The sequence below is a fragment of the Gambusia affinis genome, linkage group LG21, assembly GCF_019740435.1.
Source record: "Gambusia affinis linkage group LG21, SWU_Gaff_1.0, whole genome shotgun sequence".
Classification (NCBI taxonomy): Eukaryota; Metazoa; Chordata; class Actinopteri; order Cyprinodontiformes; family Poeciliidae; genus Gambusia; species Gambusia affinis.
In genome coordinates, this window is record NC_057888.1 from 15,757,936 (window position 1) to 15,776,146 (window position 18,211).

The 18,211-nt window shown below is 34.8% G+C and overlaps 3 protein-coding genes across 3 annotated transcripts; all 3 read right to left on the minus strand.

The window, feature by feature from the left end:
- Positions 1-311: 311 nt before the first annotated feature.
- On the minus strand, positions 312-2,693 carry LOC122824013 (B-cell receptor CD22-like). The gene is made up of 5 exons (XM_044104158.1): positions 2,221-2,693; positions 1,887-2,144; positions 1,577-1,664; positions 1,469-1,499; positions 312-916 (listed from the first exon to the last, which is right to left on the minus strand). The coding sequence occupies exons 1-5, from the start codon at positions 2,546-2,548 to the stop codon at positions 866-868; spliced, it is 756 nt and encodes a 251-aa protein (XP_043960093.1). The 5' UTR covers positions 2,549-2,693; the 3' UTR covers positions 312-865.
- Positions 2,694-3,329: 636 nt separating this feature from the next.
- LOC122824675 lies at positions 3,330-7,659 on the minus strand. Its single transcript, XM_044105536.1, has 5 exons — positions 7,201-7,659; positions 4,579-4,632; positions 4,374-4,459; positions 3,803-4,189; positions 3,330-3,442 (listed from the first exon to the last, which is right to left on the minus strand). Exons 1-5 carry the CDS (start codon positions 7,365-7,367, stop codon positions 3,330-3,332), a joined length of 807 nt encoding a protein of 268 aa, XP_043961471.1. The 5' UTR covers positions 7,368-7,659.
- An 810-nt stretch (positions 7,660-8,469) lies between these two features.
- LOC122824003 (myelin-associated glycoprotein-like) lies at positions 8,470-15,023 on the minus strand. Its single transcript, XM_044104145.1, has 10 exons — positions 14,903-15,023; positions 14,503-14,583; positions 13,923-14,309; positions 13,216-13,518; positions 12,894-13,139; positions 11,595-11,894; positions 11,261-11,518; positions 11,074-11,161; positions 9,519-9,558; positions 8,470-9,422 (listed from the first exon to the last, which is right to left on the minus strand). The coding sequence occupies exons 2-10, from the start codon at positions 14,573-14,575 to the stop codon at positions 9,183-9,185; spliced, it is 1,935 nt and encodes a 644-aa protein (XP_043960080.1). The 5' UTR covers positions 14,576-14,583; positions 14,903-15,023; the 3' UTR covers positions 8,470-9,182.
- Positions 15,024-18,211: the final 3,188 nt, after the last annotated feature.

The window sequence follows — 18,211 nt, forward strand, 5'->3', positions numbered from 1 at the left end:
AATTTCTGGGTGTGGACATCTCAGACATGTCCTTCATGGATGATTGCAAAGAAGAAATCCATTGTTATAAATAATAAAGGAATAATAAAGCACATTAATCTGTGCAAAATATGTTGTGAGGCTAAAATTGTACTTTTTTCTGATGATCTACGTACAAAGTTTGTGGTTAAGAAAAACTATTCAAAGTTAGACATGTCCATTATCATACTCTGCTCACTGTGAGACATGGTTTCAGTAAATTATGTTTTCAAAAATCTGCACTACTTTGATCAATATTGTTGTTGTTGTTGTTGTTGTTGTTGTTGTTGTTGTTGTTGTTGTTGTTGCTTTTATGATTTTGTTTTTCATTCAGCTAAAAACCAGTTCTGATCTGAGCTGAGAAAAAGTGGAAAGTGTAAATCTGGAATAGAGACCATAAATATATATGGGCCACATATAGATACAATATAGAGTAAGAGACCACTGAACTGAACCTCAATGAAAACCTCATGGTTATTCCACTAAATATTGATTTCTGAACACTGAGTCAAAACATTAGAAATGTTGTTTCTAAATAAATATGAACTTGTTTTCTTTCACAGATATTTCGATCTCAGTGTTCTACCAAAGCATTACTGTTTAGACAATGAGTATTATATTTTATTGCGGAAAAAAAGTAGCAAGAAAAGGAACATATTTCTAAAGACCAACAAATGGGGATGTGATGGACTGGTGACTCGTCCACAGTGTATCCAGACCTCCACCTATTGGTCTTTGCTGATAGAAAAAAGCTTCTTGAGATAAAAACTTGAAGAATTGGACAGAAATAATAAATCCTCTCTCTGACAGAGGCCTTGACGTCTTCTTGGTCTTTTTTTGTGGCTCATCATGCTTTAGCCTCCATCACAGTGTTGACATAGATTGTTTCTTCTGGTTCCTGTGTAGAGAAAAACAAAATGTATTTTACAGTAAATGCACTTGAGCTCAAACTGTTTCAGAGGAAGTAGAGGCTGGTCTCTTTGCTTTCAGTCTCACTGGATTCCCAACTAAAAGTACAAAATACAACATTTTTCCTTTAATGAGATGGTAAATTGTAGCTCTGTGGTAGTCGTCTGAAATTTGGTTGTGAGTTCAATTCCAGCTTCCTTTCATCATGATTGAAGTGTCTTTGGGTAAAATTGAACTCTAAGTTACCTGATGATCCTGTACATCAGTGTTTGGATGTGTTTGAGGGAATATCACTCACTGTAGCCTCTAATTTTAAAAGTTTAAGTATTAAATCTATGCAGAATATTTATCATTTAGGTTAAAGAACATGATGATCTGATGATAAAGACAGTGGATTTTCACCTTAACCATTTCTAAAATCCTTTGACATAAAATCTAACTTTTAAAAAAAAAAACTAAACTAAATATTTTAGATGTCGCCTGAAGAACTTTTTCTGTCTTGTTTGTGTTAGGATGCAAAAAATAAACTCATTTAATTTACCTTCTTTGGTTTCTTGGAGAATCTGAACCAGCTGAAAGAACAAAAAATATTTAATCACCAACATCTAACAGAAGCTGCAAAGTATCAACTATTAGAAAAGCATCTCACCTCTCAAAGATGATGATGCTACTGCAGAGCAATACAATCCCCAGGATCTTCAATATATTAAGGATCTGGAATTCAGATGATCGATTATCTGCAACAAGAAAGTATATTCAGTAAATCCTCATTATTCGTTTTACTGCAAAATATTTCAAATTGGATGTTTTATTTGTTTTTAATTTTTTCTTTATAAGCCAAAATCTGAACTAATAATAATTCTTTGTAAAAGTGACAAAATATCAATGTTGAAACATGATGCAAGACATAGTATAATCCTAAAAGAACATGACAAGATGCATGTAAGTTAATGTATTACCTTTAATAGCAACAAGAATCACAGGTGATTTTTGTTGACCCAGATCATTTGTAGCCACACAGTGAAACGTTTCTTCCTCAGCAGGATTGAATTTGTAAACTTTCCCCATAGACACATTCATGTCTCCATGTTGGCTGTTCCAGAACCAGGTGAAGCTGGGTGGAGGTTTGGCTCTGCTGGAGCAGCTCAGCTCCACCCAGCTACCTGCTGACACCAAACCTGATGGACTGATGGATGCTGAGGTGTCTTTAGGAGCATCTGAGGAAAATGAGACACACATGAACTTTATTGATCAGAAACAGCTGAACCATGACCTGCTGACAGGATCACTTACAGGAAACACTGAGAGTCACTTCTGTCTCTGCTGTCTTGTTTCCTCCAATCACAGGATATCTGGCAGAACATCGGATGTTGTATCCATCATGTGTGTCTGACAGAGTGATGTTCTCCTGGATTTTAGTTGTAAAGGTTCCATTTGTGTTTTTCTCAGTTTGTCTGAGAGAGTCTTGTTGGAGATTCCAGGTGAGTTCAGGAGGTGAGTGTGGACAGGGAGTGAAAGCTGAGCAGGTTACAGTGACAGACTGATTCTCCTTCAGGTCACCACCAGAGATATTAATAATGGGACTCCAAGGAGAATCTAAAATTTCAAATAAGACGCACATTTTAATAAACAAAGCAGACTTCCAGTGCCCAAAACTACCAAATGATTGTTAAAATATTTTTCAATAAGTTTAATTAATCTGAGAAAAAGAAATAAGCAAACACAGTTGTCCTCAAATTGACCAGTGATCCATTGACATTTATCTCACTTCATTAAAAAATTTGAAGACAAAAAGGAAACAAATGATTATTTTGTGCACGCATGAAAACATGTATGCACAGTTGACACCAGATATTTTCACAAACAAAATAAAGAGACACATGCACTTTTTTTTCTGACTGTATGAAACTAAATCCAGAGAAACCTTTGTTTCAGTTGTTGTTTTAGATAAGTCATAATTACAAAAATTATTTCTATTTGCTCAATGAGAGAATTTTTTTTTAAACTTTACTTATATTCACAAGTTTACATAAATTTGCTCAGTATCAGAGAAAACTGTCTTTTAAAATATATGACTTGGATCAAACCGTTTTGGGATTCCTTCCACAACCTTTTCCTAATATTTTGCTGCTGGTCTCCATTCCTCCTGACTGAACTGGTTAAACTGGGTCCAGTTTGTAGGCAGCCTCACTCACTGGTCTTTTCAGATCTTCCCACATCTTTCCCTTAGGACTTTGATCAGGGCTTTGTGATGCCACTCTAAAACACAGACTTTGTTGTCTTTAAGCCACATTATGACAAATTGGATGTTGTCCATTTAGAGAACCAATCAGTGCCCAAGTTTTACTGCCAGGCTGAAGTCTTCAGATGTTGCTTCAATATTTGCTAATAGTGTTCTTTCCTCATGATGCCATGAGTTTTATGATGGGTACCAATTCCTCCTGCAGCAAGCAGTCCCACATCATGATGCTGCCACTTCCATAGTTGACAGTGAGGATGAAGTAAGCATCCCCAACTATCCTCCAAATGTAATGATTGTTATTATGGCCAATCAGATCAAAATGTGTTCCTCTAATCAATTCAAATGTGTCAGTTTACCAGTCATACGTTTGTGGAAGAAAGCCCAAAAATATTATACATTTTGAGAGACAGTTGTCCCAAATACATATATATGTTGTATTTTGTAGGAAACAATTAAAGTAAACTTTCAAACAACACTAAGTTAAAAGACCACATGTTAACAATTTGAAAGACTTGGAAAAACTTGAGGAATGTCAAGTGATCTTGTTGCACTACAACTAAATTTACAATATTAATCATCACTATCATAACAGCAGTTCTATGTTACACTACATTAAAACAAAAATGTTCTCACCTCTTACTGTTATGTGAAGAGGATCAGCACAAGCTGATGCCTTGTATTCACCGTTCTCAACTCTGAAGAAGTATTTGTCTGTGTGATTTGTTGTTAGATTAGGAAACAGAGTGGTGCAGTTTTTCTCTGTCAGGTTTCCAGTAATATTCAGTGAATAGATGTTAATTGACCCACTGCTGTCAAAAATAACTTTATCTCTATCATTGCCATAATTTACACCACCTTTCATCCAAATTCCATAGATAGTTTTACTGCTGTCATATGTAGAATCCGTTGGGTTATAGGTACATGGGATTTGCAAACAAGATCCAGTCAGAGCTTCCATGTTATTCGGTGTAGTGATCCTGAGGGCTGGTATATTCTTCCCACAGTCGTTAGCCAAAGCACCTGTAAGGCAGACTGATAATGAACACAATGTAGAGCAAAATCTGCCAACAGGAAAACTTCATGATCCACAAACTCCAGATTTACTGCATCATGTTACGTGTGGAGGCTTTAAACAAGATCAAGATTAAATATTTTAGAAATGTCTCAATTTCTCCAAAAGGAAGGAAGTGAACAAACATCTCACCTGGAAGAAAGAAGAGGCTCAGTAACATGTTGACTGTCAGCATGTTCTCAGTCAGAGCCGCCATCAGACTGATAGTCGTCCTTCGTCTGTCAAAGAGGAAAAGAGCTCAGAAAATTATTTTTCAGTTTTTAAATCAGAGGTTGTTTTGGATAAATTATTTGGCAGCAAATTAAAACTTTCATATTATAAACAAGAATATACAGACCGTAGTATGTCAAAAAGGATGGAAATCAATGGCTCTTTCTCAGAAGTGGTTGAACTAAATGAAAAACATCTGTATGACTGATTACTTCCTTGTAACATGTCACTTGTATCCACTATGTGTTGAATAACAGTTTGATTATGAAGATAAGAAACACACAGGGCATTTTAAAATCTAAGGAACATTTGTTGTATTTTTGTAAGGGTTAGTTAAATTTGGGGTTCATCTAACCAAAAGCAAAATCAATATTTTATTTTCAAACATCCAAATTTACTTTTTTTTACTGTCTGGTGTTGAAATAAAACAGTTAGTACTAATAATTAAACTTGTATCATGATATGAAATGAATCATATAAACTGCTAAAGTACTCATGACAAAAACTTTGATCTTACTGATTTGCTTGTAGCTGATTAGTTTTATTGTGTTTGTGGCATGTAGCAGCTTCATCAACAGCTGCAGAAAAACAACAGTGATTATTTTTCAAGTATTATTGGTGACCAGGACAAAATATAAACAAATCCAACCACTTGTCATATTTTCTGCTCTCTTATAGAAATGAGGATTTTTATTTCGAGGTTCCCAACTTGGTCGTTATCTGTGTTTCGTCTTGTTGGCGATGGCGGCCTTGATCATCAGAGTGCAAATCTGAAGAGTTTTTACTCAACCCTGAACGTCTGTCTGTCGATTTAGTGTTTTAATGGTATGATTGGATATCATTTACTCCAATAAAGACTTTCAGCAAAAGTTGCATTAAAAGTCCATTTAATTTGTCAACCTTGCATCTGGCTTGCTCTCTTACTTTTATGTGTTATCTGTCATCTTCCCTCTTTTATGTGTTATTTGTCATATATATATATATATATATATATATATATATATATATATATATACATATATATATATATATATATATATATATGGCAGCTGATGGCAGCTCATGTCATATATATATATATATATATATATATATATATATATATATATATATATATATATATATATATATATATATATATGGCAGCTCATGTCACATATATATATATATATATATATATATATATGTGACATGAGCTGCCATCAGAGTCTGATTGACCTTCATCTGTCAAACTGGAGAAGATTTCAGTAAAAAATTACATTTCAGTTTTTCCATTTAAAGTCTCTTTTGAATAAAGTTTGTATTGTCTTTTAAAATGAATTAAAACTGATCTAATGTAAACTAGGAAATAAAGAAGAATGACAGATTTTAGTGTGGTAGAAGTAAGAATAAACTGGTAAGAAACACACAATGAAGTGAAGGAACATTATTCACACCAAACAGAGAAAAATATAATTAGTCTGCAATAGTGCAGATGCAGACAAATTGAGCTAATTGAGTCATAGCAAATGTTAATAACTGTATAATTCATAAAGATGTTCACTTCTTTCCCAATCAATATGAAATAAAATAACATTTCTCCAAATCAAGGAATGTGTTAAAACCATCTGGCGATAAGAAAATCATGCAGGCCTGTTTTATGTTGTGTGAAATCAAGCACAATCTCTTCGTTCCTCTTCTAAAAGAGGATGCAACGTTTGTTTGACGATTTATTTTCATGCAAAAATAAATTGTCTGAATTAACATGGAGCACGGAGGAAACAACTCATTGCAATTTGTTCTCTGTCAACCCTCTTTTCAATTGCAAAGAGACAAAAAGAAGAACAAGAAAAAGAAGAAGAAGGCCTTTTATCGATGCTTTTATTTGAAACAGGTGGATGTACGTCTCCCTCTGAACTATGCATGACATGGCAGAGAACAAAGTGCATAAAATAATGAGTAGAAATTTGCATTGCTTCCCTTCACATCTCTACACAACCATTTCTATTGTGCACAATCCCATGTGTTGTGTACCGATAACTTTTTTGAAAAAGTAAATTTATATTTCCACTCACCAATCTACAGGGTAAGAAAAGGATGAAACAGTTTTTGACAGCTGACTTCAAATCGGTGTAACTTATGTGATGCTATTTGTAACTAATGATAATAAGATAAATAAAAATATGACGATAATCAATATTAACAATTTGTGGTTGTGATTGTACTATCCAAGTCAAACACATTTAGGCCCAAAAGGACTTGAAACAAAACTATATTTTGAAGTTAAAAGCCAGGAATATGTTTTACTTTGCATGACATGTACCAAGATATGCATTATTTTTATTTTATTTTATTTTATTTTATTTACTCTGTCAGCACATCTTAAAAAAATTAAACAAAACTAGACATTTCTTTGAAAACACTCCAACCAAGCATGCAGAAAATCAGGTCAGTATTTCGTAGACGTATCTATCTGCAAAATGAAGCTTATTTTCTGCACACACGGTGATTGTCAGCAGAGCTGCCAGTCTCCTGGACTGGACAAAAAGATCTGAGAAATACAGTTTTACATCAAAGTCACTGCAGAATAAACCAAGGACTTTTGAAAATAATTTGAAGATAAAATTCAAAACGAAAACCACAGTTTGAACAAATTTTAAAATGTTCTCAAACCAAGAAGCCGTGTGGTTTTTTTGACTCAAAGTCATAAATAAATAAACACAAACATTCTCTCATCCGAATCAGAAAACAAAAATGTTTAAGGATTTACCTTTCAGTCAAATAATGTTTAAGTTTCATCTGATGAGCTGAGGATCCAGGGACGAATTTCTCTATTTTAAAACTAGAACGTTGTGTCACAGACAACGGCTGTATTTTTGAGTTCTTCTTCCAAAGAGGATGTTGGTTTGTTTTTAATTGGATTGTCAGAGCATGCATTAGCAACTGGAAATGCACATTGATACACTGAAAAAAGAAAACACACCCTCCAACATAAAATAAAAATCTGAGATTTGTTGTGACAAATAATCAAATTAAGCGCATCCAAATAAAAACATCAAGTTATCGTGTTAAAGAAACGTAAATAAATTAAGCCTGGACCTGCTGTGAAGATCATGGACAAGCTAGTTAGGGTTACCAAAACTCGACGTCTGATTTTGCTGCTAACAGCAAGAAGGTCCAACAGCTCTTGCAGATTAACCAGCAACACTGAATTCTCCTAAGAGTGTGTGTGTGTGTGTGTGTGTGTGCGTGTGTGTGTGTGTGGGCGTGTGCGCGTGTGCGTGTGCGTGTGTGTGTGTGTGTGTAGCTGCTTGTTTCTGTTCCTATGGTGACCTGTCTTTGATGCATCTCGGCTCTTTGTCGCTTTTCACTCAGGTTACAGCCATCTGTTGAAGTCAACCAGATGAAGCAGGTACAGAGAAGGAATGGATGGACTTAAGTAATAAAATGTTTACTCACTCCTTTTCAACAACTTTGCTGTTTTCATGTAAAAGAAACACAAATAGAACGCAGTAAGCATGTCAAAATCTATTTGTAAGCAATTAATTAATGGTATTAGTGATCAGCTAAATCTTTTTGGTTTTAGCAGTTATTTCTACATGACAGATTGAGAACTGAATAATCTACTCTATTTATCTATTAATTATCTAAAAAAAAATAGAAATCAGTACTGGAGAAAGATGACATTGATAGTGCATATGAAAATTTTCTAAACAATTGTAAACCATTATATGACAACAACTATCCAATGAAAAAGTTTAGTCATAAAGGTTATAATAGCTGTGTGGATTATGAAAAAAATGAACACACCATACATAGATATCTTGAAAGATAATAAAATAAAGGCTGAAAATATAAATATAGCTAAACAAGAATACTATTGCACACTATTGGAGAAATAAAATAACATCAGTAATTTTGAGAACATATTAAATGATGTTTTTTGGAACAACTCCAGACTCATTTGCTTTATTAAATATTTCACAAACGATAAGTTCTCAGCGATGCTAGACATTTTCTTAATTGTACTGCGCTTCATTTTGTATGCTCTTAATTTTTCCATATTTAAGTTACTGTGTTGAAGTTTGGGGCAACGCTTTGACCAATACCCTTGTATCAAAAAATAGCCATCAGAATGGTTCACATGGTAGGTTTTTATGACCAAACTAATAGTTTATTTATAATTTCCTGTCTTCGCACACTGCCAGATTAGATAGAATTTCAAATATCGCAGCTGATGTATGAAGCTAAATTCAATAGCTCATAATATTCAGAGGTCTTTGACTGATAGAGTGGGCGTACGGTTATGTGTAGCTGCAGAGGAAATGAGAAGATTATTTATGTTCACAACCACTGAATGATGAAGGACTGTGATTAAACAATTTCTACTTCTTCATCCCTTTTTCAGACATGTTCCCTAAAAAAATGTGACGAATTTGTGCAGGTGTGAGTATTTATTTTTACAACTACATATAATGAGTATTTCCTGTTGCATTAATTTATAAAGATGTAATAAAATGTATTCACACTGAGGAATACAGTATGTAAGCATATGATCCTGGTGGAATGCATCACATAATTCATTCATTCATTCATTCATTCATCTTGAATGATTGAAAAGCATTTAGTTAAAAATGACAAAAAGGATACACAGATTGACAGAAGCAGATTCTCTTAAGGTCTGACATGAACTAACTAATTGATTGTGTAAACAAAACTAAAACTCAGTGTTTCATATTTAACAAGGAAACATTATTTTTTCTTCACTTGAGCGTAGAGACTCTCTGGACTCTCAGCGGTCTGTGTCGAGGAGTTTTCCGCCGTTGACACTTTGACCTGAGCGTACACCATCTCCTGCTGATCACTGTTCTGGACGGGCGGTAAGGAAGTTTCAGGTGTCTTTTTGATGAAGTTAATTTCTCCATAATTAACTTCCCCTTCTGTTTGGTTGACCTCTGACATCGGAGCATCAGCCTCAATGCCTGTTTGACTCTGTGGAAAATAATGAAATGCGTTGTTCGCGCTGATGTGGTCACAATCATGACAGCACACTGCAGTGCTGCATCCAGAAGATGAACATTTCCTCACCTGACTCTTTTGTAGATTTGAATGTTTGGACTGAAAACACCTGGAAGACAATAGATTACAGAAGATTTCTACTGTGGTTCAGGTGATAACACAAAGACTCAAGACAGTCAAGACTTTATGTGAAGCAAACACTAGAAAATAAACATCAGTTTAATCACATCAGATTAAGTCCTGGTCAAGTTAAACAATAATTGAAAGACAAACAAGAAGTCATTTTCAGGGATAAAGTTTCATGTATAATCAAAATGAATATTAAGGGTTTTATGTACAACAAAAGCTACTTTTTCCTCATGGTGTTAATTTGACACCAGTTTGGTTATACATTTGTAATATCAGAAATAATTTGTCTAGATAACCAACACAATAACCATGGCAACACAGAACATGAGACAAGTCCTCTGAAGCTAAGTATTTTTCCACAAATTGTTATTCTTTACTTTCATAAGACGGCGCTTTAATTTCGATTGAGTTATCTCTTGAAAGTGACATTTTCTTTTGCTCAAAAATATGACGCATAAAATGTAATTTATTGCAAAAATCCGTTTCGGTGACAGTGAAGTGGCTTTCTTATCAGTTTAGTTGTGAAGTAAAAACATTTTCTGGCTACAAATGTAGAGATTGCTGAGACTAGAAGGTGAAACCACAGAGGCTGTTATTGTGATGTTAATCCATTAGGCTGCAGTGTTTCACAGCTGTTAGATGTGTTTCATTCTTCCTAGATATTACTAATTTATGTATACATTGTCTTTTCTCCTATTTGTTTAACGTTCTGGGAATTTCTTTAAACTTTTATTAATATCAATACTTATCTAAAGTCTGATGTTATAGTATAAACAACACCACAACAAGTAAATGCAGTCCAACATCAGTAGCCAGATTAAACAGTTTACTGTCAAAATTATATTTCTATATGAGAAATAGTGTTTACTATTTGCACTGCTACCATCAGAAAACATTTAATAGTCAGTGTTAATTCCAGAATTACAGAAAACTAAAACATTTTGGGCATTTTTCTCAGTTCAGGAGAACAGTGTTTTTGAACAAACATTTGACTGGAGAGTGGCAAACATTTAAACTAAGGCAAAAAAAAGAGATAGACTGTGCAGCTTAAATCTTCTGAAAACCTTAAAAATCAGAAACACGAAGAAAAGTAAAAAAAATATAAAGCTATCTCTCCACTGAATCACAAAACAGCCAAAAAGACAAAGAATCTGGAAATTTTCCTTAAGCTGCTAAAGACAATAAAAAGAAAACTGTTGAAACCTTTTCTGTGGTATCACAATAAAAATATAAACCTAATTATTTCACTTCACTCTACATACAATCACAAGAAACTGCAACTTTTTTTTACAAGCCCAACATTCCCTTTGATTCATTTCACTGAAGGGAAAAACTAAAACTTTTTTTTGTTATTTATATTTTGATTTGCAACAAGAAGTGGACTGTTCAAAATGCAAAGGCATGTAAAGAAAGACCTTTATGAACACATTCTTACTGTTATGAACAAAATGGTATCTTCACTGTGTAACATTTTAATTTTAATTGTGATACTCACCAAAATGACACACCGAGGCAAACGAGAAGGACGACGGTCACTGATATTCCCACTGCGATTCCCATTGTATCAAAGTGTCTGTTGGCTTCTTGACAAGCAAATAAAACAGTAAAAATAAATCAATAGCTTCTGTTAGAAGGGTAATTTTAAACATTTAGGCAAGATTCAGTGGAGCTAAAATATTTACCATTAATATTGACATGGATCACAGATGATTTTTGTTGACCCAGATCATTTGTAGCCACACAGTAATACTCTCCTCCCTCAGAGGCATTGAAGCTGTAAACTTTCCCCACAGATACATTCATGGCTCCATGTTCACTGTTCCTGAACCAGGTGAATCTGGGTGGAGGTTTGGCTCTGCTGGAGCAGCTCAGCTCCACCCAGCTACCTGCTGACACCAAACCTGATGGACTGATGGACGCTGAGGTGTTTTTAGGAGCATCTGAGGAAAATGAGACACACATGAACTTTATTGATCAGAAACAGCTGAACCATGACCTGCTGACAGGATCACTTACAGGAAACACTGAGAGTCACTTCTGTCTCTGCTGTCTTGTTTCCTCCAATCACAGGATATCTGGCAGAACATCTGATGTTGTATCCATCATGTGTGTCTGACAGAGTGATGTTCTCCTGGATTTTAGTTGTAAAGGTTCCATCTGTGTTTTTCTCTGTTTGTCTGAGAGAATCTTGTTGGAGATTCCAGGTGAGTTCAGGAGGTGATTGTGGACAGGGAGTGAAAGCTGAGCAGGTTACAGTGACAGACTGATGCTCCTTCAGATCAGAGGGAACATTAATGCTGGGACTCCATGGAGAATCTGAGACATAAGATATGAAACATATTATTAGTGTGAGGAAGTACCAGTTTAGAGCTTAGATAAACATCAAGTATAGTTTTAAAAGTTTAATGTTTTATATCATTAATGTTAGACTTTGTTAACCTTTGAAAAAACATGTTTCATATCAGTTCAATATCATGATCCTTTTAAAGCCTCATTGTGTCTTAACAGATCAATTTTTGTCTCCTCTTACCATAATTTATATTTTTATTGTTTAGAAAATGTTATTTTCTTTTTGTCGATACTGCATTAATCTATTTTGATTTGAAACTTGCTTCACTGTGAACAATAACACCATGTTTTTGACAGGCTTAAGCTTTGATGGTTGCAGGATAGGTCCTCAAACATCTTCATTTATGTCATCTTAGCTGACACTTTCAGTCTGTTTAATAAAGCTTTACCACAGCTGAGCCCATGATAAACACTGATCTTTAATGTACATCCATCCATCCATTTTCTGTTCACCCTTGTTTCAAATGGGGTCGGGAGGGTTGTTGGTACCTGCTACGTTCCGGGTGAGAGGCGGGTTCACCCTGGACAGGTCGCCAGTCTGTCACAGGGCACTTTAATGTACATCACAATATAATTTAAAAATGGATAAAAAAACATTGTGCTCATGGACTGGTCACTTCCAGATGAAAATCTACCATTTTTGATAACAACAGTGGTCAAATATCTATTGTAATGGCAAAACCGTCTAAAAATAATTTCATTTGTTTGTGGATCAGAGACAAACTGCATTAAATTTAAATCTGTGTTCTCAATACTTGCTTTTCAAATCATTGCAGGTGTAAGTTGGAAAACCATTACACCGTGAAAAATTGAACAAATTATAAATAATAAAAATCCCAAATATGGGATCAAGCAGATTCTGATCAGCACGTGCTCATATTTTTAAAATAACAACTTCTGATGTTATTGATCTACATTTCTAGAATCAGAATTGATTTGAAGCAAGAAGTAACAACATTTACTTACCTTTAATACTGACACAGATCCTTGATGACGTTTCATTTCCTAAATCATTTTTGGCCACACAGTAAAACTCTCCTTCCTTAGTGACAATGAAGCTGTAATTTTGTTTTTCAGACACTTTTGTGCCATTCCAGAACCAGGTGAAGCTGGGTGGAGGTTTGGCTCTGCTGGAGCAGCTCAGCTCCACCCAGCTACCTGCTGACACCAAACCTGATGGATTGATGGATGCTGAGGTGTTTCTAGGAGCATCTGAGGAAAATGAGACACACATGAACTTTATTGATCAGAAACAGCTGAACCATGACCTGCTGACAGGATCACTTACAGGAAACATTGAGAGTCACTTCTGTCTCTGATGTCTTGTTTCCTCCAATCACAGGATATCTGGCAGAACAACTGATGTTGTATCCATCATGTGTGTCTGACAGAGTGATGTTCTCCTGGATTTTAGTTGTAAAGGTTCCATTTGTGTTTTCCTCTGTTTGTCTGAGAGAGTCTTGTTGGAGATTCCAGGTGAGTTCAGGAGGTGAGTGTGGACAGGGAGTGAAAGCTGAGCAGGTTACAGTGACAGACTGATGCTCCTTCAGGTCACCACCAGAGATATTAATGCTGGGACTCCGAGGATAATCTATAATTTCACATCAGACACACATTGTAGAAAAAGAGCACACATTCATTGTACTAAATAAAAAATTGTTGAATGTGCTCCAAAACAGTTCAGCTGTTCCAAGCAAAAGAACTGACATCTCTATCTGCAACACTTAGTCAATATCTCTGAAAAATAATAAACATTTGGAGCATATCTTAATATATTTCCAGATAGAGCTTAATGTGAACCTTTAAATGCCACTAACTAATAAATTAATGATAAAACTAGTCAGGGATTCTTGCAAAGGCTGTAAAAGCATATAGTGACAGAATGTTTTAAAAGTTACAATTTAAAAAGATTAAATATGCTTGTAGTACGCAGGTTTAACAATATAACCAGAACGACATTATATAATATCATTCTATTATGAAAATTTTTCTTACCTCTTACTGTTATTTGAAGAGGATCAGCACAAGCTGATGCCTTGTAGACACCGTTCTCAACTCTGAAGAAGTATTTGTCTGTGTGACTCGTTGTTAGATTAGGAAACAGAGTGGTGCAGTTTTTCTCTTTCAGGTTTCCAGTAATATTCAGTGAATAGGTGTTAACTGGCCCACTGCTGTTGAAAATAACAATGCTTGAATTGGACCCAAAATTTACACCACCTTTCATCCAAACTCCATAGATAGTTTTACTGCTGTCATATTCATTATGTTTTGGGTCATAGGTACATGGGATTTGCAAACAAGATCCAGACAGAGCTTCGATGTTATTCGGTGTAGTGATCCTGAGGGCTGGTGTTACATCACCACAGTAATCAGCCAAAGCACCTGTAAACCAGACCAATAATGAACACAATGTAGAGCAAAGTCTGCCTGCAGAGAACGTTTATGATTTATAAACTCCAGTTCAGCTGCAGCATCTCTCATGTGGAAACTATAGACAACATCATGATGAAGTATTTTAGACTTGAAGTGGTTTATCTGGCCTCTACCAATAAAAGGAAGTGAACAAACATCTCACCTGGAAGAAGGAAGACACTCAGTAACATGTTGACTGTCAGCATGTTCTCAGTCAGAGTCTGACTGACCTTCATCTGTCAAACTGGAGAAGGTTTTAGAATCAGCAACATTTCAATTTTCTCATCAAAATCTTTTTTATATAAATTTTGCAACATCTTTGGCAGGGAATTAAAACAGATTTCTTATATACTAGAAAGTAGACAGGAACATACACTTCCTACTGTGTTAGATGAGAATCACATTCAACTCTATATACATGTATATCTTTATATAAAAGTTACATGACATGTATCTAAAATAGAGTAAAAATAAGGACACTAAATTCCATTATTTTAATGGCAAGAAGTTAGTTTTCTGTTTTAAAAGTAGCAAAATGTGTAAACTTCATAAAATGCTCTTACCCAGTCAGTGAACAGTTGTTTAAAAATTGTTCCAAATCAAGAAAAGTGTAAATTTCTGCAGGTGAGAAAAGACCTAAGAAGCACCTTCTCTAGCCGATGTATGAAAGCACGTCTGTGTCTGTGCTCATTCTTCCTCTGTTGTAAAAAGAGGATGTTGGGTGCAGAATTTGCCTTTATGGTCTTGTTGACTGATTATGTCCATGAACTACCTCACTGATGTCCACTATGTGTTGAATAACAGTTTCAATAACAGTTTCAATTTGTAGATGAGGAATAGGTGGGGGACTTTATGCAAAACAGTAGATTTCTTTTAGCTTTCGAAGTTTAGTTATAGTGTTCGAAGTTTAGTTATAGTGTTTATTAAGAAATATATATATATATTTACAGTTACTTAAAACATAATTGACTTTTTTTTCAGTCGTTTTTCTATACCACCTTAATACAATTACCAATCCTGAAAAAATAAGATTTTAATGATTTGGCAATCAATGGATAAAGTTGACTTGCTGCTGAAAAACTAATAAAAAAAATAACCATTACCAATAAAAATAATGATGGTCCTGCAGCTGAGAAAGACTAATATGGTCATGACCGTAATGATCCACTGTGTTTTTGTCTCAGTTAGTAGTTGTTGCCTTTTTGTCTTTTTTTTTTCAGAGTTTCTTTTCCTGTTGATGTGGAGTTTCTTTGAGTGTCTCGTTGTGTTAATTATCAGCAGGAACAGGAACACTGATCAACATATTTGATGTTTATTTGCTTGATGATCATAATGATGCCGTTCAACAAATTGAATATTTATTGGTTGTTTCACAATTGACTGCAGTATGATGTTTTTGTGATTTAAGAGGCTTTGAACTGTCTTGCTTCTGAAATTATCTTTGTAAGTCAACTTAACTTGATTGGTGTCTCTCCTTTTGTTTCTCTATTGTTTTCTACCACAGCTCTTCCTCATCACCTCTGATCAGTTCCTTGTTATTTTCCACCTCTGCCTCAGTGTATAAGCTGTTGTTTTTTTGTTTTTTGCTCACTTTCAGATTCTTCCATCATACTTCATTTTGACAACATTGTACATTTGTTAATTTGCGCCGTCCCATTTGAATAATTAAAATCAATTAAATCAATCAGGACTCTGGCTCTTACCAGCTTCTCCAGAAAATTAAGCACCAATGACTCCTTTTCTCTGAATCATTTTTATTTATTGTTTCAAAGAATCTTTACAGAAAGTGTCAGAGCTAATGAATTAGCGGCAAATTGAAAGAAGAAGAAAAAAAACACTTGGGAGAAACCCAGAAAATGTAAAAAGAGAAGCGATGGACATATAAGGCAAAACCACCAGGAACGAAAACCAGAAGCGTTCAGAACTACGCACATTAAATACTGAAACCTGTGTTTTGGTATTGGAAATTGTCCTGTTACACAAGAGAACGAAAGTTCATTCTACATGTATTACACCAACACCTTTATGAAACCATAATGAAGAAATCATCCTGTGTCCACACCTGTTAGCTATTGCTGCAACTATCCTTTGTACAACATATGAGGATTTAAAAACCTTTGACAAAGAGTACAGATTTTCAACCTCACATTATGGAATATATCACATTTTACGCCTTTTGCTGACAGCAAAAACATGTAGTGTAATTGTTAAAGATCTGTTCAAAATGGCAATATGTGGCAGTAATAATCAAAAAGTTCCCTTTCATAAACAATCTACTTCTATTCACACAAAGAAATGTTACATTCAGGAGGAGTTCTGCTTCACTCGTACAACCTCTTTATTTTGTGACATTTTTAGATCTCTTTTATAACTCAGTGATCCACCAAAGGATTAGTATTTACTCCATTAGTATTACACATAATTGCTGAAAAAAATGTCATGAAATAATAATGATAATAATAATAAGGGATTTCTAAACCCCAATAAACGGTGATGTAATGATCTGGTGACACGTTCAGCGTCTCAGCAACTGGCCTTTGCAGATAGGAATGAGCTTCTTGAAACACAAACATTAATTATTGGACAGAGAAACTATATTGGTAGATATAAATAAATCCTCTCTCTGACAGAGACCTTGGCATCTTCCTGGTCTCCTTGTGGCTCATGACGCTGCAGTCGGCATCACACTGTTGACATAGATTGGCTCTTCTGTTTCCTGTGGTCAGAAAAAGCAAACTTGTGTTTTGCTTGCCTGCAGTAAATTTATTTGAGCTCAAACAGTTTCAAATTAAATGAAGGTTGGTCTCTTTATTTTCAGTCTCACTGGATTCCCAACTAAAAGCACAAGGTACTGTATTTCTCCTTTAATAAAATGGTAAGTTGTAGCTTGGTGGTAATTGTCAGAAATTTGGTTGTGAGTTCGATTCCAGCTTCTTTTCATCATATGTCGAAGAGTCTTTGGGTAAAATTGAACCCTAAGTTACCATGCTGATCCTGTGTATGGATGTGTTTGAGGAAATGTAACTCACTTTAGCCTCTAATTTTAGACGTTTATACTATTTACGGCAGTGATGCCCAAAGTCAGTCCACGAGGGCCGGCATCTTGCATGTTTTAATTCTCTCCCTGGTGGTAGTAACAAACTTTTCAGCCTCTCAATTTTCCTTTTTGGTCTTCTGATGAGCCCTTATTTCATCCAGGTACATTGAAATAAGTAAGTTAGTTGGTTGGTTAGTTCTCTCAACCAGGTAGAAAACTAAAACATGCAGGATGCCGGTCCTTGAGGAGCGACTTTGGGCATCACTGATTTACGGTAACGAACTGCATCAGCTGTTGATTAAGAGTTTTGACCTTTTTATTTCTAAATCATTTCTAAAACTTGTGACATAAAAAAGGGGTTTTTAATCAAACCTAACATATTTATTTTAGATGGTGCCTGAACTGTTTTTGTAATTTTTTTGTCTTAGGATGCAAAGAATGAACTCTGTTTACCTTCTTTGGTTTCTTGGAGAATCTGAACCAGCTGAAAGAGCAAAAAAATATTTAATCACCAGCATCTAACAGAAGCTGCAAAGTATCAACTATTAGAAAAGTACCCCACCTCTCAAAGATGATGATGCTACTGCAGAGCAATACAATCCCCAGGATCTTCAATATATTAAGGATCTGGAATTCAGATGATCGATTATCTGCAATAAGAAAGTATATTCAGTAAATCCTCCTAATTATTTGTTACTGTAAAAAAAAATCTAATTGAATGTTTTGATATTTAAAATGTGATTTGTAAACCAATTTCTGAACAAGTTAAGACAACTCAATGATAAATCTGAAACACAAAACAAATGGAGTCATCCTAAAAGAAAAAAAAACATGA

What these genes read in the sequence shown, in the direction of transcription:
- LOC122824013 (XM_044104158.1), bottom strand. Translation starts at nt 2,548, where the DNA reads ATGTGCGTCTTATTTGAAATTTTAGATTCTCCTTGGAGTCCCATTATT. An exon ending in AGTGACTCTCAGTGTTTCCT is followed by an intron (nt 2,145 to 2,220) that starts GTAAGTGATCCT and finishes CATTTTCCTCAG; the next exon opens with ATGCTCCTAAAGACACCTCA. An exon ending in GATTCTTGTTGCTATTAAAG is followed by an intron (nt 1,665 to 1,886) that starts GTAATACATTAA and finishes TTCTTGTTGCAG; the next exon opens with ATAATCGATCATCTGAATTC.
- LOC122824675 (XM_044105536.1), bottom strand. Translation starts at nt 7,367, where the DNA reads ATGCATGCTCTGACAATCCAATTAAAAACAAACCAACATCCTCTTTGG. An exon ending in AAACATTATTTGACTGAAAG is followed by an intron (nt 4,633 to 7,200) that starts GTAAATCCTTAA and finishes TTTTTCATTTAG; the next exon opens with TTCAACCACTTCTGAGAAAG. An exon ending in ATCCTTTTTGACATACTACG is followed by an intron (nt 4,460 to 4,578) that starts GTCTGTATATTC and finishes CCTCTTTGACAG; the next exon opens with ACGAAGGACGACTATCAGTC.
- LOC122824003 (XM_044104145.1), bottom strand. Translation starts at nt 14,575, where the DNA reads ATGAAGGTCAGTCAGACTCTGACTGAGAACATGCTGACAGTCAACATG. An exon ending in GAGTGTCTTCCTTCTTCCAG is followed by an intron (nt 14,310 to 14,502) that starts GTGAGATGTTTG and finishes TCTGGTTTACAG; the next exon opens with GTGCTTTGGCTGATTACTGT. An exon ending in GATCTGTGTCAGTATTAAAG is followed by an intron (nt 11,895 to 12,893) that starts GTAAGTAAATGT and finishes CTTATGTCTCAG; the next exon opens with ATTCTCCATGGAGTCCCAGC.